Consider the following 26,104-nt stretch of genomic DNA (forward strand, 5'->3'; position numbering starts at 1 on the left):
AGTTAATAAGTAATACCTTTAAGACAAATATGAGAGAATGTATTTTTTACTCAACACATAATTAGACTCTGGAATTCATTGCTGAGGGATGTACTAAAAGCTGTTAGTGTAGCTTGGTTTAAAAAGGGTTTGGACAAGTTCCTGGAAGAAAAGTCTATAACTATCTATCTATTTATTTATTTATTTAAAGTTGTTTATATACCACCTTTACAATTGTGAGTTGGACAAAGCAATTTACAGATAAATCATGCATAAAAATAGAAATAAACAATATGTTTAAAACAAGTTAAAAATAAGCAGATGGTAAAGCTTATATCTGACTGTGGCTAGGTAAAATAAGCTTATTGTGAAAAATTAGGACTGAAAGCTTTAGAGAACAAATAGGTTTTTAAACTTTTCTTAAAGCTTTAGAAATTGTGATCCGGCATAACGAATCAGGCATGGAGTTCCAAAGTAAGGGGCTGGTGACAAAGAAGGCACATTGCCTGGTTATTAGGGTGGGCTTGGGGAAATCCACTACTTATTCCTGGGATAAGCAGAATGGAATCTGTTGACCTTTTGGGATCCTACCAGGTACATGTGACCAGGATTAGCCACTGTTGGAAACAGAATACTGGTCTTGATGGACCCTTGGTCTGATCCAGTATAGCAAGTCTGATGTTCTTATGATGTCCGGGGCCCTTCTCATGATGTGCTGAATTCTTCCCATTGCACTCATGTATCTCCCAGGGCCAGAAGATACAAAAGCCACACACACTAGGACTCTTTAGAATTCATGTACCACTGTTTCTGTGAAAAGGAGGAAATCTATATCTACAGAGGGTCCTTCACCCAAGATTAAAAGGGCAAAACCTTCTCCTGTTCAGAGTCATGACTTGGCACAGCCTCAGTGCACGCACCATCCCCCCTCCTAATAAAGAGAAAGGTACGACCATGCTCTTTGGTACCACAGGGTGTAAACGCGGAGAAAAAAAAGAGGTAACTGCCACAATCCAGCACCAAAGATTGCCAACACAATTAGACTGGCAGTCTTCTGAAGCACATGGCGCAGAGAGGGAGTGTGGGAGTTGACACCATCCACAAAGTAAGCCAGAACTATTGACTAGCATAAGTGCTGGTGCCATGTCTTCATATAAATCTGCTCAGCACCAATGTTTTTCCTTTGGCACTGAGCAGTCTATAAATATTGGAAATACTCTAGTGAAATCTTTGCCAAAAGGAAAACAGTCTTTACTACAGAAATTGCCAGTTCTGGTCCCAGAATCCAGTTGCTCCTCTCTGGCAATTCTTCTTGCTCCAATGGACCAACATTTCTTTCTAAAGAAAATATGGAAAGACTTTGTAAAGAATTCCTTTACTGATATGCCAAAGTTGCTCCATCCTCCTATTCAAGGAAGTGATCCCTATTTTGGACACCATGGCTTTAAAATCGGATATCTAGTCTACTATTCCACCATATTAATACAGAGATGAAGTGATACAAACTCACTCAGAATCACAGTTCTCTCAAGCTCAAGAATAAGATGCCTCTGGAAATCCCTCTTTTTGAAATATCTGATTCTGAAAGAGGATTGGTTCTTTCCAGTGCAGTTTTTTCTGTTTAGCAGATTAACAGTCCACAGGTTTCCCGCCCCTCAGCAGTCTAAAAATACAGGTTTTCCTGAAGACATGCCCCACCCAATCTTTCAAATTACAAGAGTCAGAACTTAGAGAAGATATTTTAGATTTGCTTAAATAACATTCATGTGCCTAGGCAGTTGATAGTAGTTTCAGTACACAGACTACTTTAAGAACTGCAAGCCAAAATGTGACAAACACCCATATCCATTCTTTTGAGAAAGTTAGATCTTAAATACAGAGTTCAGCCATCTCTGGGGACGTACGGTTCAACTTTCCCATCATTCTGTAGTATTGAAATCAACTTTTAAGAAAAGCTAAACGCTCTGACGCATCTGAGCACCCCTCCTGGAAAAGAAGCCCAGATATTGGACAAGATGGCAAAGAGAGTCTTTCAGCAAATTATGCTAGCTCCAGGATAGCAGCTCACCAATTGATATGATACAATATATGTACTCTTGTCTGCAAAATATAACAATCTCTAACAGATGCACTTCCAATAGATGAAATGAACCACTTTATTCCTGCAGAATTTTCTGGCAGAAATCTATTATTATTTATTATTATATGGGAACAAACCTGGGAGAATGCTGGCAAATTTGTTGAGGGCTAAGCATTCCTCTTCTTTTCTTACTAACATTGCTGATTCTTGGAGTGTTTCCATTACTTTCTCTCAGGAGATCTGTAAAATGTTCGGGGATTACTACCAGCAATTGTATTCTGCTAAATATAGTAATCTCGAGACTATGGAAATGTTTTTGGGACAAGTAAAGATGCCTCAGTTGTCCCCTATCCATGTGGATGCCTTGAATAAACCCATACATGTTCAAGAAATTCAGCAGGTAATTGTGGAGCTTCCTTTGCTGAAGTCAACGGGCCCTGATGGTCTAAAAGCCAAGTTCTATAAAATTCTCAAAGAGAAGGCAACTATGGCTCTTAAAATGTTATTTGATTCCATGGTCTTGTTGCGCTATATGCCTGGTTCTCTTAAAAGTGCTAACATAATAGTCCTGCTGAAACCAGGGAAGGATCCATCATTGGTCACATCTTATCGCCCCATTTCTTTTTTGAATCTAGATATCAAGCTTTAAGATAAACTAATAGTCAATAGACTTAAGCTGATCATGCCAACCCTGATTAATAGAGGACAAGTGGGCTTTGTGCTCGGTAGGCGAGCAGGGTTAAATGTTAGGTCCTTACGCTATTGGAAAATTGGAAATGATTGGGTGTTTTAGACCCTGTCCTAATAAGTTTTAACACAGAAAAAGCATTTGATTGAGTCTCGTGGATTTTTTTGGAATATGTTTTACCCATGTATGGGTTTCAAGGTGTTTTGTTTGTTTTTTTAAAATTTATTCTTTATTAATTTTTACAAATTCAAACAAAGCATCCACTTTGTACAGCAATGTTGTATTTCACTTAGAAAAATTATAGGGGAACCCCTCCCAAGTAAATTTCATATCAAGAAAACATACTCTCTTATCTTAACTACCCATTAGACCACAATTATAGGGGAGAGGCAGCATTGAGAAAATAAGGAGACAAGAACTATGAGGAAATCCAGCAAAGGAAAAGGCTTAACTCTATATGACTTTTGACTATACAATATGATAATTATACCTAGATACTGCTAACTTGTAGCATAACCTTCTTGGAATCAATAAAATTCTTTAACTGTTCGGGCAGAAAAAAATCATAATTATCTCTATTGTATTTAATAATGCATTTACAAGGGAACCTCAGAAAAAAGGTCGCTCCCAAGGCTAAGGTTTCCTGGCACAAGGCTAGGAAACCTTTCCTTTTCAACTGGGTAGATTTAGTCAAATCAGGGAAAATTCTAATTTTTTGACCTATGAAGAGAATATTGGATTTCTTAAAATAGCTCCTCATTACATCTCTCAAGTCTTTCTCATTGAAAAAGGATATCAAAAGAGTGGCTCTTTCAACTATTTCATAATTTGATGACTCTAGAAAGCCAGTTAAATTCGCTAAGTCAATCAGAATAGCTTGAGATTAGCTCGAGCAAGCAAAAAATACAGTTTGTCCGGGGGGAGGGGGGGGAGCCAATTCTATTGTATATTCCAACACTTCTAATTGTAATCCGTGGAACTTCTCCACAACCCTGGGAAAGTTTAACACTCACAAGTTTAAGTGTCTCAGAGCGTTTCAATAAATTCTACCTTTTTATTTATTGCTCCACACTCTTGAATAATAGTAGACTGCACTGCTTTAACATGATGTAGTTCAACTTCCATGTTCTTAAATTTTTCCAAAGTTTCCTGTCTATGGAGATCGCTATTCATACATATTATATCCATTTGTGTGATAGAGAGTTAATTTTCAGGGAACAGTCAAAAAATGTTTTAGCCATTGCTGATGTAAGATCCCATAGGGAGTCTAGAGTAACCACCGCAGGTTTCTGTGATGCCAAAATGATTCCAGGAATACAGGGGGGATCAAGTTGAGTCCTCTCACTTTCTCTTTTTGCTTGGTCCTTCACTCCTTCCGGATCTAAAACACCGGAGTCGCTCCCATGGATCCTCGAGGAGCTCAGCACGGGGTCATCCACTGACACAGCTCCCTCATCCTCTAAGGCGTGGGTTCCATCTTCAGGATTCCAGCCAGAGCACGGCGTCATGGCCACCCGTGCAGCCGGCAGTGGACGATTATCTGGGGGACTGCGAGAAACTTCTTCCGAGGTTGGGGCGGGCTCTCCTCTGTCCGTCTCGACTGCCGGAACTCTAGCCCCAGTTTTCAAAGTCGTCCCGGTGCATTGCAAGATTGTTTTCTGCCCAGCGAGGATCTTGGGACTTGAGGGGTAAATCCTCACTCTCCCTTTCTCTTCGGAGGCATTGGAAATCCAAATTTAAGAAAAATGTTCAGATAATCGTGAGAGTGAGCAGAGCAGTTCAGCCGTTCAATTCACCATTTTAGCTCCTCCAGCCAAGGTTTCTTACTTGAGGCTATTCAAGTATTATATTCTAACCTGGAGGCAAGAGTATGGGTGAATAATCCATTTTCTCAATCCTTTCCCTTAACTAGAGGTATCAGACAGGGGTGTCCATTGTCCTTTTTATTATTTATTTTGACCCTTGAACCTTTAGTGTTGTCACACAATGATATGTTATCTGGGGAAGAGACTTTGAATAAATTTCCCTTTCATAAGGCACTATTATTTGCAGATGATATTTTGGTTTTTCTGCCTAAGGCTCGAGAGTACTTGCCTCGTACCCTGAAAATATTTACTCTTTTTGGTAGCACCTTAATCCGGACAAATTGGAAGTCCTGGATCTCTCGGGGGCCCTTCAACCTCTTTGGCAGAATTTCCCATTAAAATGGGCTTTAGGAATCCTTAAATATCTCAGGTTACATATCCGGATCTCGATGGATATGTGGTATTCCTTAAATATTATACCTCTCATTGCAGGGTTTAGGAGGTCATGTGACCAATGGATGCACTTCCCTGTTTCCTTCATTGGGTGTATAGCTTCTTCCTAAATTGCTGTTTCTATTGCAGTTGCTTCCAATTATAATCTCCTATAGAGATGTTTTGCTGATTTTGTGCATTTGGCTGAACTTTGGAAGGGGAAGAAAGCCTGAATGTCCTGCATGACTCTCATGATCCCAAAGGAGGATAGGAGGGGGTTTTCTAAATATTTGTTTTTATAATATGGCTTGTAATTTGCGGCAGGTAGGGGATTAGATAGGAAATGTAGGGTTATACTCTGACTTGGAACTGGAGAAAGCATTGGTTGCTCTCCTCTCATTAATGCATGTTCTCCATGCTCCCCGAATATCTCTTCCGTCACACTTGCTCAAATTATTATGGGTTAAAGTGGTTCAGGGTACTTGAAAATTAAAGGCCGGTTTTTAAAACCCCGGTGTGCATAAATCCCGGGGTTTACGTGCGTGCCGGGCCAATTTCAAACAGGCCCGGCCATGCATGTAAACCCCGGGATGTGTGTAAGTGCGGGTCCGGGGGACGGGGCTAGAGGCATTAGCTACAGCGGCCATTTGCCACTGTGCTGGGGGATTGCGCACCGGCAACTTGCTCCTGCTCCTTTGCAGGAGCAAAACGTGAGTTTAAAAAAATGGGGGGGGGGGGGGGGGGGGGGAGGTTAGGGTAGGGGTTTGGGAAGTTCCCGATTTGTCGCTGCGCAAATTTGTTAAATTATACTCTCCCTTGCGAGCACCGACCCAGAATTTTATAACATGGACGCTTGTGCGTATTTTTTGAAAATCTACCCTTTTGTGTTTCATTGTCCTTACCTTGGGAATGTTCATTTTTAATGCCTCTTACAGGCAACCCTGGTTTCCCTCCAGGGGATGTAGTGGCTTTTTATAGAGAACTTGTAAGATCTCAGAAGGCCTTGTTATTGTTATTACCTTTTATAAATCTAGGCACTGAAAAGGTTCATGCATTCTCTTACTGTCTCTCTCAATTGGGGTTTATACCACACTATTTCCTTTATTATTTGAAAATTTATAGTTATGTCCAATTTTCATCTGCAATTGGACCAATATTCCTCAGGGGCTTTTCAACGTTTTTATTTGGTATGTCTACATAACAAGTATGCTCTGTTAGGATTGTATAGATTTTTACATTCTGTTCAATCCTACAGGTTACTGGACGCTAGCTACTGCTTGGGTCAAGGAGTTACAGATTATCATAGATGAGGACGATTTATTTGTTTGTGTTAATTCGTTATAGCATTGCTTTGAAGGGGTATTATTTCGGCAACTTCAATTTTTTTTTTTTAAATTTTAATTTATTAATTTCAACAATTCAAGTAAGACATTACCTTATTTCAGAAAACAAAATGGCTTATCAGAAAAAGAAAAATGAAATAAATTACAAGAAAATTAAATCCTATGTATGTCATTTTCCTAAGAGGAAATTTAAACAAATATGCGCGGGACGTAATAATGGGAGATTAAAGGAATCAAAGTTACGAGAAATAGGCTTAACGTGGAATCGGCGACCTTATATCATGGATCTAAGTGAACCTAACTTTTCCCAGGAGAAGAAAACAATATCCTCCTGGAGTTAATGAAGGATTTGAGTTGCTCAGGAAAAAAAAAATACAAAATATTCATTCTGAGAACGAATTATACATTTACAAGGGTACCTTAATACAAAGGAGAACCCTAATGAAGTAATCTGGGGTCGAAGAATAAGGAAATTACGCCTTCATTCTTGGGTAACTCGAGCAAAGTCCAGAAAGATATGAATTATCAGTCCATTGAAAGGTACAGAAATATTCTTAAAGTATCTCTTCATTATTTTGCTTAGTTCTTGTTCTGAAATAAAGGAAACAAGAAGTCACGCGATCGTAAATCTCTGCAGTAGAATCCTCAAGAAATTGGGTTAAATCAACAATAGTTTCAGGGCACTGATCTTGAGATGTTCTTTCTTTATTAGCAGCTGGTAGAAAAAAGTCTTATTTATAGAGGGAATTTTTCCTTCCTCAAACTGTAATATTTCTAGAAAATATTTCTTTAGAGTTCGGTAGGGAAATTTAAAAAAAATCGCAGATTTAAATGTCAAGTATGGTTCTCTTAAAAACTCCAACCTTCTAGAGCAATTACCAAAATGTTTAATCAATTTAACACTGCAGGATTGAGTCTCAGAAACAACTGTCTCCAGAGCTCTTGTCTGGGACTGTAATTCCCTATATTTACCATCCCATTTCACCTCTGTAAAGCAGCGGTTCTTAACCGGTGTGTCGCAAAGCACTGGCAGGTGTGTTGCATACCCGCTGCTTCCCCCCCCCCCCCCCCCCCCCCCGTTTCACCTCAGCAAGACAAACACTGCTGCCATTCCTGCTCGGGCTATCAGCACATTCAAGCCCTGAGGGGGAACGGCAACAGTGTTTGTGGAAGCCGGGCAACAGGAACATGACCATTTCTTCTTCCCGCCCCTGTGGCCAGGAAGAGGAAGTGATGTTTACTGGGCACATGGGAAAAAGAAAAGGCCATGCATGCATGCTGTTGCTGCTGCTGCAGAAATTGCACCTCAAGGCTCTCCCTGGCCCCGCTACACTTAGCAGTTTGCCTGTGCTGCGATCATCGGATTTATGCGTGTAACCCTTTTAAAATCCGACCCTAAGTGCATTAATGGGCCTTTGAAAATTGTTATGATAGTATGTTGTAGTTATGTGCATAACTGCTTTGAAAATTACCTGTTGCTTTTGTGCAGAAAGTTGCTTTTGTGCAGAAATGTTCAGAGTGTTGTTTGCATTAATTGATCTGTGCTTCTTTAAACGGTTTTACAAACATCATTTACTCTGTTTCTTCATAGCTTGAAGATGGACATACTTTATTTGATTATAACGTGGGACTGAATGACATAGTCCAGCTCCTGATACGCTCCCAATCAGATGATGCTTCTACTTCCTTGCAAGAGAAGGAGGGCAGCATTAACCCCTGTAATAATGCTATCAATAAGAACAAAGCCAGAAGCATATCCTTCAGTCAGCCCTCAACGTCTGCTCGTGCATTTCTCATTGATCCAGGAATTGGACAGTATAAGGTATGTTTACCTTTTTTAAAAAGTTTGCTTTTTGTGATTTTCTTGTGACAATGATGTAGTAAAGAGGATTATAGAATTTATTTTTTGACTCCCCACCAAAAGGTTTTTCTTGACTATCCATCGTTGGGAAGTGATAGTCTGGAAGTCTCTTCATGATAAATATCATTGAGACAGTTCCACCACATGATCAGTGGCAGATGTTTTATTCTTCATATTTCCTGGTGCTTAAAAAGATAAAAGGGTCTATGCTTATGATGGTACTTTAGGCAGAGTTTCCCAAGCATTTTGCCCATTGTAATCCCATTTTAGCACTTGAAAATTCACATGATCCCAAAGGATGACCAAAACAAATTTAGAAAGCGGTGCGGTATTCCAACAATTATTCCACTCTTTATTCAGACCTCCTCTCTTAACTTCCTTACCTCAAGGGTATACTGGACATAGTACCCCTCCCGCGTAGGCCATGTGCACGACCACTGTGGGAGCATATTGAGACCGGGAGTGTTGCTATTGCCACTGTTGCTGCCTGGAGGTATCCATGGGCCGCAGGCCCATGGGGGAGTGAACCCCGATAAGTAGGGAAAACCCATGCCGTTCTGCTGTTCACCCATGCCAGCGTTGAAACTTGTGGGTACCTGGAACTGAGGTGTGCTGGTGTTGCCTTCACCCGCTGCCGACTGCCCTGTGCGAGGTGTATTGTTGTCCCCGGCCAAGTCCAGGCGAGTTACTGCCGCCGTCCGCCGCGCATGCCTCCTTTTACCTTGAGGGGCCCCCGACCGTGCTAGCTAACTCCGTCGCTCATTGCCGTTTTGTGGAGTAACCTTTCTTCGGACTCCCCCCTCCGCTGTCCTACTTCCTTCTCTGTTTTGGGGACCACGAGTAGCACCACCCCTCTGCTATCCCCCGGATCGGGTTCTTGGTCCCCTTCCCATGATTTGTGCCGAAGGGATATTACTCACTGCGCTGCTGTATTCAGGACCTCTTGCTCCCACTTCTTGTTGATGGTGTGTGTGTGTGTGTGGGGGGGGTGTCCCAAATCCGTGGTCGATGCACCGGTCCTGGCTGAATTCTTCACTCCTTTTCTCTCTATAAAACGGGCCCAGATTTCCTTCTTTTTTTTTTTTTTAATTCCAATGGCCTTTCTCTTCTTTTTTGGTGTTTTGTGTCTCCCTGGCCACCATGCTGCCTCGGTTGTGTTTCGCTGCTTCCCACGCCACAGCCGAGCTTCAAATTTGATCCGCGAAAAGAGGACGGCTGTGGCGCGGGCCTAGTTTAAATCCCAGAGCCGACTTCATCAAGGATGGCCGGCTGCGGCCGTCTCTGATGACGCCAGGCCCCAGGAACCGCCGACATCATCGGGGCGTGCCGGAGTGCCGGCACGCCCCGATGACGTCACCTGGCGTCGCTCGTGGTTGCCGAGGCTTCCCCTCTTCCTCCACTGCCCCAGGTAAACCATGGGCCTCTTTCATTCACATCTGGCCCACCCATTAAAATTGTTTATCGTAACTGAAGACTGGAGGGTGGACAATGTATAGTCAGTCTTTAAAAAGGGCTCTGGGGTGATCTAGGAAACTAAAGACCGGTGAGTCTGACTTCAGTGATGGGGAAAAATTATAGAAATTTTTCTAAAGAACAAAATCACAGAACATAAAGGAAGACATAAGAACATGTCATACTGGGTCAGACCAAGGGTCCATCAAGCCCAGCATCCTGTTTCCAACAGTGGCGAATCCAGGCCATAAGAGCCTGGCAAGTACCCAAAAACTGTCTATTCCAAGTTACTGTTGCTAGTAATAGCAGTGGCTATTTTCTAAGTCAACTTAATTAATAGCAGGTAATGGATTTCTCCTCCAAGAACTTATCCAATCCTTTTTTAAACACAGCTATACTAATTGCACTAACCACATCCTCTGGCAACAAATTCCAGAGTTTAATTGTGCGTTGAGTGAAAAAGAACTTTCTCCAATTAGTTTTAAATGTGCCATATGCTAACTTCATGGAGTGCCCCCTAGTCTATTATCTGAAAGAGTAAATAACCGATTCACATCTACCCGTTCTAGACCTCTCATGATTTTAAACACCTCTATCATATCTCCCCTCAGCCGTCTCTTCTCCAAGCTGAAAAGTCCTAACCTCTTTAGTCTTTTCTCATAGGGGAGCTGTTCCATTCCCCTTATCATTTTGGTCGACATACTTTAATGAGACACAGCTACATAAATTTACCCAAGGGAAGTCTTGCCTCACTAATCTGATACATTTTTTTGAAAGGGGTAATAAACATGTGGATATTGGTGAACCACTGAATACAGTATATTTGGATTTTCAAAAAGCATTTGACAAAGTCCCCCATGAGAGACTCCTGAAAAAATTAAAAAGTCTTGGAATGGGAGGCCATGTTCTATTGTGAATTGCAGACTGGTTAAATAAGAAACTGATTAGGACTAAGTAGTCAGCTTTCTCAGTGGAGAAAGCTAAACAGTAGAATACCTCAAGGATCTGTCCTGGGACTGGTGTTTTTTAATGTATTTATAAATGATCTAGAAAAGGGAACAAAGAGTGAGGTGATCAAATTTGTAGACACAAAATTGTTCTGAGATGTTAAATCACAAGCAGATTGTGGGAAATTGTAGGGGAGGACCTTGCGAGACTGGGCAGCCAAATGGCAGATGAAATTTAATGTGGACAAGTGCAAAGTGATGCACATTGGGAAAAATAACCCAGACTGCAGTTCCATGATATTCGGCTCCATATTAGGAGTTATTAACCCGGAAAGGGATCTGGGCATCATCATGGACAATACTTTGAAATCCTCGGCCCAGTGTGTGGTGATGGTCAAAAAAAAAAGGCAAATAGAATGCTAGAAATTAGTTGGAAGAGAATGGAGAATAAAATGGAAAATGTCATAATACCTCTATCACTCCTTGTTGAAACTGTACCTAGAGTACTTTGTGCAATTCTAGTTACTGCATCTCAAAAAAGATATAATTGAACTGGAAAAGCTACTGAGAAGGGCAATTAAAATGAGGAAAGGCTGAAAAAGTTAGGGTTGTTCAGCTTGGAGAAGAGGCATCTGAGGGGGGGGGGTGGGGGGATATGATAGAGGTCTATAAAATCATGAGTGGAATAGAATGGATAAATGTGAATTGGTTATTTAGTCTTTCAAAAAATGCAAAGACTTGGACACACTCCATGAAATTAAGTTAACACATTTAAAACAAATCTGAGAAAATTCTTTTTCCCTTAATGCACAATTAAGCTCTGGAATTTGACACAGGATGTAGTATAGGTAGTTAGTATAACTGGGTTTCAAAAAGATTTGGACACGTTCTTGGTGAAGTCCATAAATCATTATTAACCCAGGTAGACTTGGAGAAATCCACTGCTTATCCCTGGGTGTTTGCAGCATGGGATCTTTCCAGGTAATTGTGACCTGGATTGACCACTGTTGGAAACAGGATAATTGGCTCTCACCCAATATGGCAGTTTTTATCTTCAGATATCAATAATAGGGGAGGAGAGGAAGATATTTTAGAGATGAGGAAAGGGAGATGATATATATTTATTAATTATTTTCTGCCTTTTAGCCACTTCAGAACAGAACAATCTAGGTATTGTATCTAAGGCAATGGAGAGTCATCGGGAGCAGCAGTGAGAATAGCCACTGCTCTAACCACTAGGCTACTCCTCCACCTTTATTACCTGAGAAGCAGTAACCAAAGAGGTGCACACTACTGATTTTGGGCGATGCGTTTTTACTAGCCCCTACCTGCTAATGCCAATCTTGGATGGCTCTCCTTTTCCTTCTGCTCCAAAATATGGAGAGAAACAGGTGGGTGGCACTGGCTCTCCAAATTTCATCTGCTTCCATCTTGAGTTGCCAGTTCTTTCCACTCCTGCCATTTTATGGCTTAAAAGGTCTCTTCAATTTAGGGGCAGGACTAGTACCTTTTTACTGCTGTTATTAGATTGGGCTAGATCTGTACCAATCCCTGTGCCGTTCCGCCTCTTCCTTTTTCTTAGCATGATGGAATTTGTCATGCACTGCTTACTGGGGGTTTGGAAATTACAAACAAATTTATTTATTGATACAGGAACTGTATCCCCACTTAGACCATTCCTCATACGGTGAATGGTTCTGTATCACACACACACACACAAATATACAGTATATCTATGCTGAGCTGTGTGCATTCTGTACTAAGTGACGCCACACAGAAATAACTAGGGATGGGGATTAAAGATGGAAGGAGGATTTATGATTGTGGAGGAGAAGCAGAATGAAGGGATATAGTGGAAGAGAAACAAGATCAGGGATGGGAAAGAAAAGAGGAGGGAGTTTATGGGATCTGGGGGGGGGGGCATAAAATCTCTCTCTTTCTCATTGCAGTCTTCTTTCTGTGCCTGTGTACCCATCCCAGGTGCCTATACGCACAAGCCCATCCACCCTTTTCCTAGCTCTTCTTTCTAAAGCATATGGGGATAGACATAAAGATCTAAATATGTATACCCTAGAGGAAAGGCGAGAGAGGAGAGATGATAGTCATTCAAATATCTCAAAGGTCTCCTTGCACAGGAGGTGAGCTTTTTTCAATGGAAAGGAGATTCTAGAACGAAGGGTCATGAGATGAGGGTGAAAAGGGGTAGATTCAAGAGTAATCTTAGGAAATATTTCTTTATAGAGAGGGTGGTAGATGTGTGGAATAGCCTCTCAGTGGAAGTGGTGGAGACAAACAACCAGTATCTGAATTCAAGAAAGCATGGGATAATTACAGGGGATCTCTAAGGAAGTGGTGAGAATTATAATGCTAAATTAATTGAACGGATGGGCAGCCTGGTTGGGCCATACAGTCTTTTTCTGCCATTGTGTTTCTATGTTTGACACATACCCCGATCCCCAGCCCTTCTTTCACACAACCCTCTCCCATCTTCCCACACTCCCCAAAATCTGAGTACAGGAGGAGGAGAGCAAAATGAACTGGGACCCTATCCTCTGCCTCTGCCACCTGGGGCCTGACCGCTGCTTTGAACCACCCAGAATCCTTCACTGCTGCACATTCAAAGCAGCAGTTGGGCTTTAGGCATTAAAAGAAGATATGACATAACATACTGCAGCTCTTATCCTTCTCTTTCTGCCATCCAATCTGTGTGTTGGGGGGGGGGGGGGGGAGGTGGTGCAGATGGGCCAGAGGATGGAGCTAAATGTGCAGCCACACAGCCTCTGCTTCCTCCACCCAGTTCAGCCCTTAGACTTGTGCGGCCATTCTGTGGGGACCATCACATTTCATGGGAAGGGGCACAAAATCACACAGCAGCACAGGAGACCAGGTGCCCTGATTATATGGTACTGTAAATGTAATTTTGCATATACTGTTGGTATATTTACCAAAGAAAATTTGGCATCTGTCAGATTATTCTTCAGCTCAGAACTTTATTTATTACAAAGTTTAACCATAAAGGCTGTGTAGTTTGTAATCCTAAATTGTTGAGATGTTCTGGTTGATCACCAACATTTAGTAACAACAATCTAGTCTGTATGTGTGGAGTCTTATAAATGAAATTACACACACACACACGCTAACACTAACACTATAGCTAACACTAACACTATAGCTAACTGTTTGTGCACAGATGCCAAGGGTGGTCCACTTCTAAGAGTGACATTTAATGCCCCAGTGTGTAAGACTAAAGGCCAAAGAGTGAAATTTTGCAGGCAGTACATTCAGGGTATAATATGTGTTGGAAAGATATATGTGTTGAATTACTTTGCTAATGAAAGGAGCAGCACAAAATATTTAGCTTTCTTTGGAGAGATTTTTGTTTTACTTTTATGATTCCATCTGCATATCCCTATCAGCATCCCTTGCCAGGGCACATACAGAGGGGGGAGGGGGTGGAAAGAGTGTGTTTGTAGTAACAATACAAGCCCTGCCAAAATGCTGCAGCCCACAGCGATTTTTCTTTTTCTTTTATAATTTTTATCTGCATGTCAAAAAATTCCTTTCAGTTCCCCTATGCTCCTCATACTTACATGCCATATTTGCATAGGGGGGGCTCAAAGGGATTGATGATTGCAGATAAAAATCATCACATGCGTGTGCATACACACATTCTCTCCCACTACCCTCTTCTCCTCAAGGTACGCTGAGTAGGGAGAAAACCATCACAGTTGTATAATTATCATTTGCTGAGAGCTTACATGAAACACAGCAAGAGAGAGAAAAAATAAATCAAATGACTGGCCCCTTCTCCAAATCCTGCCTCTGAGACTCTGGCCCCTTACCCAGCATTTCACTAAACCTCTACCATTATCTTGCCTGTCCTAGCACAGTCTCAGAATGAGACTCTCAATCAGTGGGCTATGAAGATTAAGTATTCATCCTTAAGGGTGCCACTGTCCTTAGGCTCAGAGCAGCTATCGAAACTGCCTAACAACTTCAGACCAGAAGAATTTCTCCAATGTGCTATAAAGCACATGGGAGCTAGTATAACATTTAAGCTCCCCCTCCCATCTCCATTAAGCTGGAAGGAAAGCTATTAGGATCAGAGGCACTCTTAGTCTAGCAGTTCCTCCTTAAGTGCTTTTCTTGCCTTCATAGAGCCTCTTGTCTCAGCATAGCAACTTTGATAATTTAAAAAAAATTGTCCCACTGCAGCAGGCAAACTCCCTGGAAGCTTGTTCATAAACCCCTCCCCGTTTGTGCACTCCTGACTTAGGGAAGACAAGGTCATAGTGGAAAGGCTAAATTAATACTTTGCTTCAAGTGTTTGAGGAAGATGTTAGGGAGATACCCATACCCCCAAGTGGTATTTAATAGTGATGATTCAGAGGCACTGAAAAAAATCACGGTGAATCTGAAAGATGTAATAGAGAAGTTGACAAACTAAAGAGTAGTAAATCACCTGGACCAGATGGTATGCACTTCAGAGTACTGAAAGAACTAAAAAATTAAATTTCCTGGCATGTTGTCAGATGGACGCAGGACCAATGGGTTATGTGCTCCCCTGCTAGCAGATGGAGACCTGTTTCAAAGTTGTCACCCTAAATATACCCCTGCAGTGACCTCAGCCATTCAGTATCTCTCAGTTTCCTAGCAGATGTGGATTGTGCCTTCCCTATCAGGAGCACAGTACTCTTTAGAAGAGGAAATTTTACCTTTAAATTGGAGAAAGATCAAGCCTCTCTCTCCTGCGGTGATAGCTAATGGTCCTTCCCCTAGTTGAGAATTCTTGAGGCAATTTCTGAGATCCCTCAGAGGTGTGCCTTGGTCCAGTAGCCTGGTTCCCGGCGTGAACTTTGCTGCTGAAGCAGCTATAAGACAGTGGGTGCAGGAAGCCGAGTGTGGCGGTGATGGCCTATGCCCTCTCCCCCCGCAGCTGGAAGACTGTCTCTGTACTCAGCCGTCAGGGCAAGGAAAGGAGGTTTCTGAAGAAGTTGAGTGGCCCCCCCCCCCCGATGGGCTAGGTCCCACTTCAGACTCGTTGGGCACTCCACATGGCAGGCCATGGCGGCGGCGCCATCTTGCGTGCAGTTTGGTGCGGCGCCATTTTCCCCCATTGACCGTTGGTATGTGCGGGATGGGCCGGCCCTGTTGTGCACCATGTGCACACACCTGTGCGCATAAGTACACGCATACATTCACGCACAACCAGGCACTTATACTTACGTGCGTCGGGGCAGATTTGTGCGCACTAGAGCTCAGGTGCTAACCGGCTGAATGCACAAACTACAGTTAACTATGGCTCCAGCAACAAAGAAGCACAAGCGACACTCCCTTTGTGCTGCCTGCCATATTAGGGCTGCACAGTCTGACCTAGAATCCGTCCTGTGTCAGCACTGAGAGGAAGCCCAGGGAGGTCTGGACTCTCAGAACTTCTCCAAGCCCAGCCCTTTCCAGTTGGATGATGAGTCAGCCACGACCTTATCTGATAGCACCCCAGATCCCTTACCCCAGTTCCTCCTGGGCTAGGTATGGATCTGATGACCCTTTCATGGCTGGAATTCTTTCAGGGCCTTCAAGCCATTGTTCAGGCGCAGTCAGCTGCTGCCCCTGCCCAGTCTGAGCCCCAGCTGGGAAGGCCTCATCCTCCCAGCCCTATCAGCATGCCTCAGGATATGCCTCACCATACCAAGAGTATCCCTGACAGGGACCCAGACACCATGGACGATGATGGAGATGCGGACTCATTGGAGGATGGGGAAATCCTCCCAGGCCTAGAGCCATACTGGACCATGCTACAGTTTTTCCACAGATTAATTGCCGGCCCTGGTCTCCCAGACCCTGAAGACTCTGGGAGTTCCCGGCATGGACCCTCTGTGGAACCAAAGAAGAAACAGATCCTGGTGTGCCTATGGAAAGCCTCTTGCTATTTCATCGTACCCAAGAAGGAGGGTTCATTTCGCACCATCCTGGACCTCAAGAGCATCAATCATCATCTGCGGGTAATTTACTTCCTCATGGAAGCTCTTCGCTCCATCATAATGGCCGTACAACCAGGAGAGTTCTTTACATCCCTGGACCTCTTGGAGGCCTACCTTCATATCCCAATCTGTCAAGACCACCAGCATTTCCTACACTTTGCGGTACTGGGCCACCATTATCAGTTCTGGGCATTGCCCTTCGGCCTGGCAACCGCCTCCAGAACCTTCTCTAAAATTATGGTGGTCATAGTGGCGACATCGAAAGAAGGGATCCTGGTGCACCCTTTCTTAGACAACTGGCTGATCCGGGTGAAGTCATTGGAAGAGAGCCTCCAGGTGACCCGCAGGGTTAGGTCCTTGCTTCAGGAACTCAGTTGATTCGTGGTCATGGACAAGAGCAGTCTCAAGCCCTCCCAGTCCTTAGAGTACCTGGAGTCCGGTTTGACACCAAGTAGGACAAGGAATTCCTCCCTCCCTCGAGGATAAGGAAACTGATGTGCCAAGTGTGTTGGTTGACGAACACAATGCGCCCCAGGGTGTGGAGCTATCTCCAGGTCCTCAGCCTGATGGCGTCAACCCTGGAGGTAGTACCGTGGGCGAGGGCACACCTGCTGTCATGTTGAAACCCACTGTCTCAAGACTACTCAATTTGCCTCCACTACCGATGGAAGTATGTTCTCGGCTCCAGTGGTGGCTACAGGAAGTACATCTAAGCAAAGTTGTAAGCCTGTCCCCACCAAACTGGCTAGTCCTCGTGACGCACACGAGCCTCAGAGGGTGGGGAGCCCACTTTCAGAAATTGACAAACCAGGGGCAATGGACCAGGGAAGTGGCATGCTGGAACATAAAACACCTGGAAGCTCGAGCTGTCAGATTAGCATGTGTGCAATTCAGCCACAGGCTCCAGGGACAAGCAGTCAGTGTGATGTCGGCAACGTAACAAAGGTAGACTACATCAACTGCCAGGGAGGAACCAAAAGCCACCAAGTGTCTCTGGAGATAGACCTCCTTATGAAATGGGTGGAGTTAAATCTTCTTACCCCGTCCTGCAGCAGCAGGACGGGGTAAGAAGCCCCCGAAACGACCGCGCCACCGACCGGCCCCGAAACCACCCGGCCGAATAAGCCGCACCTACTCCTCCTCCATTGGCCTATCAGAGGCCAGAGCCGGCACCCTATATATCGGGGCAGTCCCTGCAGGCGCCGCGCGCTGAAGGAGTGCGACAAAGGGGCCTGACCCTTTGTGCGCCCCTTCGTGCGCACCGGAACGCCGCTCTGCAATCTTACACCTTCTCAACCCTCCAGCAAACGGACTCTCATTCAGCATTCATCCACTCCCCAGCTCTCAAACAGACGGACTCCACTACCCAGCTCTCCACCAGACGGACTCTCATTCAGCATTCATCCACCCCCCAGCTCTCCAGCAGACGGACTCTCATTCTGCATTCATCCACCCCCCCAGCTCTCCAGCAGACGGACTCTCATTCAGCAATCATACACCCCCCAGCTCTCCAACAGACGGACTCTCAATCAACACTCTTCCACTTTACCTCACAACAAGAGAAACATGACACAAGGCTACCCAATCCCCATCCTACAACACAGCCTCCTCACCATTGAAAAATCACCCACGAAACCCTGGACACGCCTTACCAGGACCCTCATCCCAATCATGATCTCACCTATTACTCAACTCCTAGGTCTTGCACTATTCTCATTGACACTATTCAATGCACAATCTCTCTCAAAGAAATCTCATATTCTCAGTGATTATCTCCTTGATTCAAAGCCAGACATCTGCGCTATAACGGAAACCTGGCTCAAACCTACAGATATAGCCTTGATAAATCAGCTACCTACACGTCTTTACAATTTCTTCTCACTTCCCAGACAAAAAAAAGAGGTGGCGGCCTTCTTTTAGCTGCCAAAAAAGAGCTGAGGCTAACCCTACAACCAGCCAAGTCTGCATCTAAACTAGAAGTAGGCCTTTTCAAATCTAATGTGCTTCAAATCCTCCTCATATACGCTCCACCAGGACTTCTAGACTCAGATGCCTCCCCCATTGTAGAAAACCATAGCTAAGTATTTAAACTTGGATTCACCAGCTATGATCCTGGGGGATTTCAACCTCCACGTTGATTCTACCCCACTCTCCACCAACTGCAATGCATTTCTCACCTCTCTCACGGCCATGGGCTTCAAACAAATTATTAACAAGCCCACCCACAAAGCTGGCCACACATTAGACCTTATTTTCTTAAACTCTGGCTTCACGCACGCCACCCCTCCCGAATGTGTCCCAGTCGCCTGGTCAGACCATTCACTAATCTCCATCACCCTCACCATGAAAGAAAGTCCTACTTCACCTTCCACCCCCCCCCCCCCCCCCCCCAATTCTACATTTTACTACAGGAGATCGTGCACCCCTGACATCCTCAGCGAACACCTAGCCAAAGAACTCCTTAACCTGGATGTCTCAAACCCTAACTCGGCCCTACGCTCATGGCACAGCATCACTGAATCGGTAGCTAACAAACTATGCCCACTATCTGCCAAAAAAATCAGTCCGACCTTGAAAACAAAACAACCATGGTTCTCCAATGAACTCCGAAAACTTAAGCAAGACCTTAGACAGAAGGAAAACAAATGGCACAAGGCCCCCCTGCCCTAGCACGTTAGCGGCTTACAAATCCGCCCTCCACTTCTACAGGAACTCCACCCTAAGAGCAAAAAGAGATTTTTACACTCACAGAATTCACGACCTCGTATTCGATGCCAAGGCCCTATTCTCCTATGTATCTGATCTCACAAAAACCACCACCCCGTCCATCCCGGACGACCAAGCACAATCCAAGGCCAATGAACTTGCATTCTTCTTCCAAAGCAAAATCTCCAGCCTCTTAACACTCCTGCCCACCAGTTCTACCCCTTTGCCTATCTCCTTCTCTTCTTTTGCAAATACAGGAGCATCACTCGAATCATTCGAACCTACATCCGCCCTGGAGATCGACGCCATACTAAAGAGAATGAAACCCTCTACCCATCCTTCTGACCAAATCCCGACTAAACTACTCCTATCAATGCCGGACACTATCTCCAAGCCTCTGGCTGATATTATAAACTGCTCTCTATCACAAGGAACCTTCCCCGAAGTTCTAAAACTAGCTTTCCTAAAACCCCTTCTTAAGAAACCGAACCTAGACCCCAGGGAACACAACAATTTCCACCCTATCTCCAATCTGCCTTTTGTCGCCAAGATTATGGAAAAACTAGTCAATACGCAACTGTCAGATCATCTTGAAGACCATAAAATACTTCACCCATCCCAATACGGATTCTGCAAAGCGCTAAGCTCTGAAACTTTCCTCATCTCCCTCACAGACCACCTCATTATGGGCTTGGACAAAGGACACTCCTTCCTGCTAATACTTCTCGACATCTCAGTGGCTTTCAACACGGTGACCCACTCCATCCTCCTAAATCGACTGGCCGACATCAGCATAACAGGAACGGCCTTCAGATGGTTCGACTCCTTTCTCAGTAGTAGAGGCTATAAAGTCAAAAACAATAAAGAATCCCCATGTATCAATTCTTCATTAGGAGTACCTCAGGGCTCTTCCCTGTCTCCTACTCTCTTCAATATCTACCTTCTTCCTCTCTGCCAGCTACTAACCAGCCTAAAATTAAAACACTCTCTACGCTGATGATGTACAAATCCTGATCCCTATAACTGAATCCCTTACAAAAACACTTATGTTCTGGGACAACTGCCTCCAAACTATCAACCTTCCCCTCACCAGCCTTAACCTGGTACTTAACTCTGCCAAGACGGAACTCCTCCTAATATCTCCAGAATACAGCGCTAACCTTCAATTGACCCACCCCAACACCCTAGTCACCCAAGTAAGAGATCTCAGAGTAATAATTGACAACCATCTGAACTTAAAGAAGTTCATCAATCACACAACCAAGGACTGCTTCTATAAACTACAGGTACTAAAAAGACTTAAACCTCTTCTGCACTTTCACGACTTCAGAACTGTCCTCTAGGCCATTCTATTCTCCAGGATAGACTATTGCAACTCCATTCTGCTAGGTCTCCCCTCCTCATCCACCAAACCTCTTCAGATGCTCCAAAATGCGGCCACTAGAATCCTAACAAACACCAACAGAAGAGATCACATCACGCCCATTCTCAGAAATCTGCACTGGCTACCAATAAGCTTTAGGATCCTACACAAATCACTCACTATCATTCATAAAATCATTCACAACCAGGTCCCCATCGACCTGCAATTTCCACTCAGGCTCCACACCTCTTCAAGACTTATCAGGGAAGCTTACAAAGGTTCTTTGCATGCCCCTTCAACCAAATCCACCCATCTTTCAGCCACCAGAGAATGGGCCTTCTCATCAGCGGGGTCAGCCATATGGAATGCTATCCTCCCTGATCTCACAGGAACCCTGCCTGCGGACGTTCAAGAAAACACTCAAGACATGGCTGTTTCAACAAGCCTTCCCCGAATTCAGGCCCGTCGCAGTTATGCCTCAGTATATATACTAATGCCTTCAACTCAATGAATGCCATTTCAGACACTGTAAATGAGTTGTTATAGTTACGGAGTTACCTTCTGCTTCTAGCTTCTTCTCTCCCTAGTTCCATTACCCTTGTTTTATTGTAACTTTTAAATCTGCTTATATGTTAATGTTATAACCCCTTGTTCCATGTAAACCGATATGATATGATCTGTATCATGAATGTCTGTATAAAAAAGTACTAAATAAATAAAATAAATAAAGGGATCTCTGCCTCCCACATCGTGGGAAAAGACAACATCAGAGCAGATTTTCTCAGCAGAGAGAGTCTGGATCCAGGGGAATGGGCGTTGTGGACCAGAGCCTTCCAGCTCCTAGTAGATCGCTGGGCCTTCCATCCATCGACCTACTGGCCACATCTCACAATGTGAAGGCCTCCCGATCCGTCAGTCTCAGAAGAGTTCAGCGCTCCCAAGGGATTGATGCCCTTGTCCAGACCTGGCTGGAGGAGGACTTAACTGTATGCCTGGCCTCTGCTGGGCAAGGTCACTTGCAAGATTGAACATCAAAGAGGATTAGTCCTTCTGGTGGCCCTAGTTTAGCCCAGATGCTAGTGGTATGCAGACATGTGGAGGCTTCTGGTGGAGAGCCCCCTATGTCTCCCTCTGCACAGGGACCTTCTCCAACAAGGTCCGATCCTTCACAAGACCCAACTCTGTTTTGTCTTACGCTCTGGCCCTTGAGAGGGCTCGCCTGACGAAGCATGGATATTCAGCTGCTGTAATTGCCACCTTGCTCCGTGCTTGTGTAAGTTCTTGACATCCCTGGGAACGTGTGGATCTGGAGAATATTTTCAGCCTGGTGCGAGGAACGTGGGTTGCCCCCTTGGATGACCAAGGTTCCCATGATTCTGGAATTCTTACATGACGGCCTGAACAAAGGATTGTCCCTCAACTCCTTGAAGGTCCAGGTGGTGGCTCTCTCCTATTTCAGAGGTGAGGTGAATGGAGCCCTCCTGTTGACACATCCGGACTTGGCCCGTTTCCTAAAAGGATTTAAACACCTCAGACTACCCTTAAAGTGGCCGGTCCCCCTATGGAACCTCAATCTAGTATTGGACTTCTTAGCAGGGCCTTCCTTTCAGCCTCTGCATGCTCTGTCTCTAGGCCTGTTAATGCTCAAGACTGTATTCTTGGTGGCAATATGCTCGGCTCATCGCATCTCTGAACTACAGGCGCTCTCATGTTGTGAGCTGTTCCTCCGGTTGACTCTAGGAATGTTGCACCTTTGCACCGTCCTTTCCTTCTTGCCAAAGGTAGTCCCAGAGTTTCACCTGAACAAGTCCATTTCCTTTACCATCCCTAGATAGATGCAAGGACTCGGAAGACTACCGCCTCCTACGTCCCTTAAACGTCAGTAGGCTGTTAGTGAGGTGTCTAGAATGTACAGAACCGGTGTGTGAACCGGTGTGAATATACAGAACTGGTGTGTTTGTTCTTCATGGTGAAAGGAAACAAGACGAAGCAGCTTCATGAGCTACCATAGCTCACTGGATCAAGGAAGTGATCACCGGAGCTTATGTAGAGGCAGGAAAGCCTTTACCCCTTCAGGTTAAAGCTCATTCTACTAGAGCCCAGGCAGTATCCTGGGCGGAAGCTAAGCTACTGTCTCCCGTTGACACCTGCCTGGGCGGAAGCTAAGCTACTGTCTCCCGTCAACATGGTCTTCTTTGCACACCTTCTCCAGGTTCTGTAGCCTGGACATCCAAGCCCAAGAAGTCGTAGCCTTTGCGAGGGTGGTGCTAACCGGACCACGGGCAGCCTCCTGCCCCGTTCAGGAGTAACGTTTGTACATCCCATTGGTCCTGAGTCCATCTGGCTACATGCTAGGAAATGGAGAAATTACTTACCTGATAATTTTTCTCGGAGGACTAGCAGGATAGCAGTCCTCACAAGTGGAGTGACATCATCCAATGGAGCCCAGCCCAGAACCTTTATGTCAAAGTTTCTAAATGTTTACTGTGGCTCAGTGAGCATGTCCAGCATGCCATGCGTCTTTTGGTCTCTTCTTTTCTGCAGAGTCCACTGGATATGGTTCCTATTCCTATGCCTGTGTGTTTTGGATTATTAGGTTGCAGGGCTGCTTGTTTTGTTTCCTGGTAGGTTTTTTGCTTGTAAAGTTTTTTCTTTGTCCGGTTGCTGGGTTGGTTCATCATCTGTGCCCAGCGGGCATTAATTTCCTTGCTGCCATTGAGTTTGACTTTGCCTCCTTTATTTTCTGGTCGACTGTCTAACAGGTTTCAGCAATGCCCTCAGTGTCCTAGGGCTATATCTTTCTCACAATTGATTTATTCTGTGCCTGGGGTCATTGCATGATATCCAGAGGTGTCTCCTGTGTGTGACTATGACCTTGAAGAGATAACAGTCTCAACTGGAACTGATGGCCCATTATAACTTTGGAAGTTTGGATTGTCAGCATAAGAGAGTAGAAATTGAATCTGTTGGGTCTCTTGCCAAATCAGATCATGGGACCCCAGTTGAAGATTACTTGCCACATCAGGACCTGCTTCAGAAGGAGCTCTCCTTCTTAGATATCAAAGCAGTTAAACCTGTTCCACCAGTAGAAAGAAGGTGGGGATTCTTCTCCAAGTATTTCCTAATTCCAAAGAATTCTTAACCTAGACCTCAGGGCCTTGAACACATTTCTATAAAGAGAAAAGTTCAAATGGTTTCTTAACCTAGACCTCAGGGCCTTGAACACATTTCTATAAAGAGAAAAGTTCAAATGGTTTCTCAGGGCACTTTAATCCCTTTTCTTCAAAATGAGGATTAGCTATGCTCTCTTGATATCATGCTTACACCCACAAAGATATTACACCATCACAAGAAATATCTTAGATTTATTGTGTGAAACTATCACCTCCATTACCGCATATTGCCCTTTGGCCTAGTATCAACCCTACGTGTCCTCACCAAATGCCTTGCCATGATGGGAATACTCCTGCACAAGCTGGAGGTGCATGCTTATTCCTATCTGGATGATTGTCTGGTCAAGAGCACATTGACCAGAGAAAAAAAATTATTAATAATTCTGATAAATATATAAAGAAAAAAAGTTGTCTCTTCTGAAGACTTTATTAATGAATTCATAACAAATTTTCCTTTGATATTGTCAGACAATGTAGATAAATCTGTAGCAGATTGGAATCATGCTATTGTCAAGACTTTAGGCAGTGTGGCCCCATTTAAAACAATAATTTAAAAAAATCAGAACAAACCCAGTCTTCCATGGTATAATAATAAGTTGCGACAATTAAAAACTGCACTTAGGAAAAAGGAACGTATAAGGCAAAAAAACAAAAACAGTAATACAAAAAATGCATACTATTGTACATTAAGGATTTACAGACCAGAAGTTAACCAGGAAAAAAGAAAGTTATATGGAAATAAAATCTTCATAGCTAAAAACAATCCAGCTGTGTTATTTAATATAGTTAAATCTTTAATAACACCTATTCAAAATACAAATCCAATTTGTATTTAGTCACAGATATTTGGTCACAATATCTGTGACCAAATAGCAAATTACTTTCAAACTAAAGTACATAATATAACACAAGACTTATTGGGTTTACCTTATCTCAATTATAAAAATCAGATGTCTGTAAACAACTGGTCCACCTTTGAAGCGATTCAAAAAATCATAAGAAAACAAAGTATCAAACTCGCCATTAAACCCTTGTTCTGGTTTATTATTTAAAAATCTAAGAGAAATCTGCTCAGACCATATATTTCTGATAGTTAATCAATCTTTGGAGTCAGGTAAGTTTCCAGACATTTCTGCTGTGTTTGATACGTTAGACCATAAAATACTTTTATCTAGCCTTCAATCTATCGGAATTTATTCTACAGTTTTAAACTGGTTCAAAAGTTATCTGACAAATCGTTCTTGCCAAATTTCATCACAACCTTATCCTCAGTTAACTGGAGTTCCACAAGGGTCTTCCTTATCTCCCATACTGTTCAATATATACTTATTACCGCTGTGTCAAATACTATCGCCATTAAATGTGCATTTTAAAAGTTATGCGGACGATATACAACTATTCATCCCATACAAATCGTCCTGGCCAGAGACCCTTTCCTTAGTCCAATTATACATCAAAATAATAGAAAAATAGCTTGCACACAACCGTCTAAAATTAAATGCAAAAAACCCAGAAATTTTATTTCTTAGTTTTATTGAAAATCCAAGCAACACTCCACCGTCTCATATTACTATAGGTAATGAAACAATTCCAATTAATAAGTCAGCACGAAATTTAGGAATACAATTGGATAGTAATTTATCATTATCTGAACACATTTCAAAAACAGTTAAAAACTCATTTTTTAAATTACATCTGTTAAAACAGCTGCGACTGTTATTAATTTTTTGAGATTTCCAATCTGTATTACAAACTTGATCTTCTCAGGATTAGATTATTGTAATGGTCTATATCTTGGTCTCCCCGATTCAGCTATTAAACCTTTACAGCTGATTCAGAATTCCTCTGCGAGAGTCCTTATTGGTACTGAAGTGAAACAGCACATCACTCCTATATTAGTTGCATTGGCTGCCAGTCAAATTTAGAATTTTGTATAAAATTGTGATGATAATACAGACTTTACTAAACAGCTCTGATTCAATCTGGCTATGTACAATGTTGAGAGTATATAAACCACCGAGAGAGCTTAGATCTGCTACTAAGAACCTGTTAGAGATACCTTCTGCATGACTGGCTACATTAAATATCACAAGGCAAAGAACCTTTTCAGTAGCAGGTCCCATCCTATGGAACTCTTTACCAAATGCCCTAAGACAAATATCAGATAGGAATGAGTTCAAGAAAGCTTTAAAAATGTATTTATTCAAAGAAGCTTTTGGAAATATAGAGCTTAAAGCTGAAGTACCAAGATAGTTAGTCAAGCAGTTGACAATGGCTAAGTTTCTAGAGGCTGG

General features: G+C 43.4%; 1 protein-coding gene across 4 annotated transcripts in view; it reads left to right on the forward strand.

The window, feature by feature from the left end:
* UHRF2 (ubiquitin like with PHD and ring finger domains 2) overlaps positions 1 to 26,104 on the forward strand; it is a 419,355-nt gene that overhangs the window by 127,893 nt on the left and 265,358 nt on the right. For all 4 annotated transcript variants that reach the window (XM_029614091.1, XM_029614082.1, XM_029614073.1 and 1 more), the window contains one exon: positions 7,919 to 8,149. In XM_029614091.1, coding sequence (XP_029469951.1) covers positions 7,919 to 8,149 — 231 coding nt within the window. The remainder of the gene's footprint in view (positions 1 to 7,918; positions 8,150 to 26,104) is intronic.

The sequence above is a fragment of the Rhinatrema bivittatum genome, chromosome 1 (genome assembly GCF_901001135.1).
Source record: "Rhinatrema bivittatum chromosome 1, aRhiBiv1.1, whole genome shotgun sequence".
NCBI lineage: Eukaryota > Metazoa > Chordata > Amphibia > Gymnophiona > Rhinatrematidae > Rhinatrema > Rhinatrema bivittatum.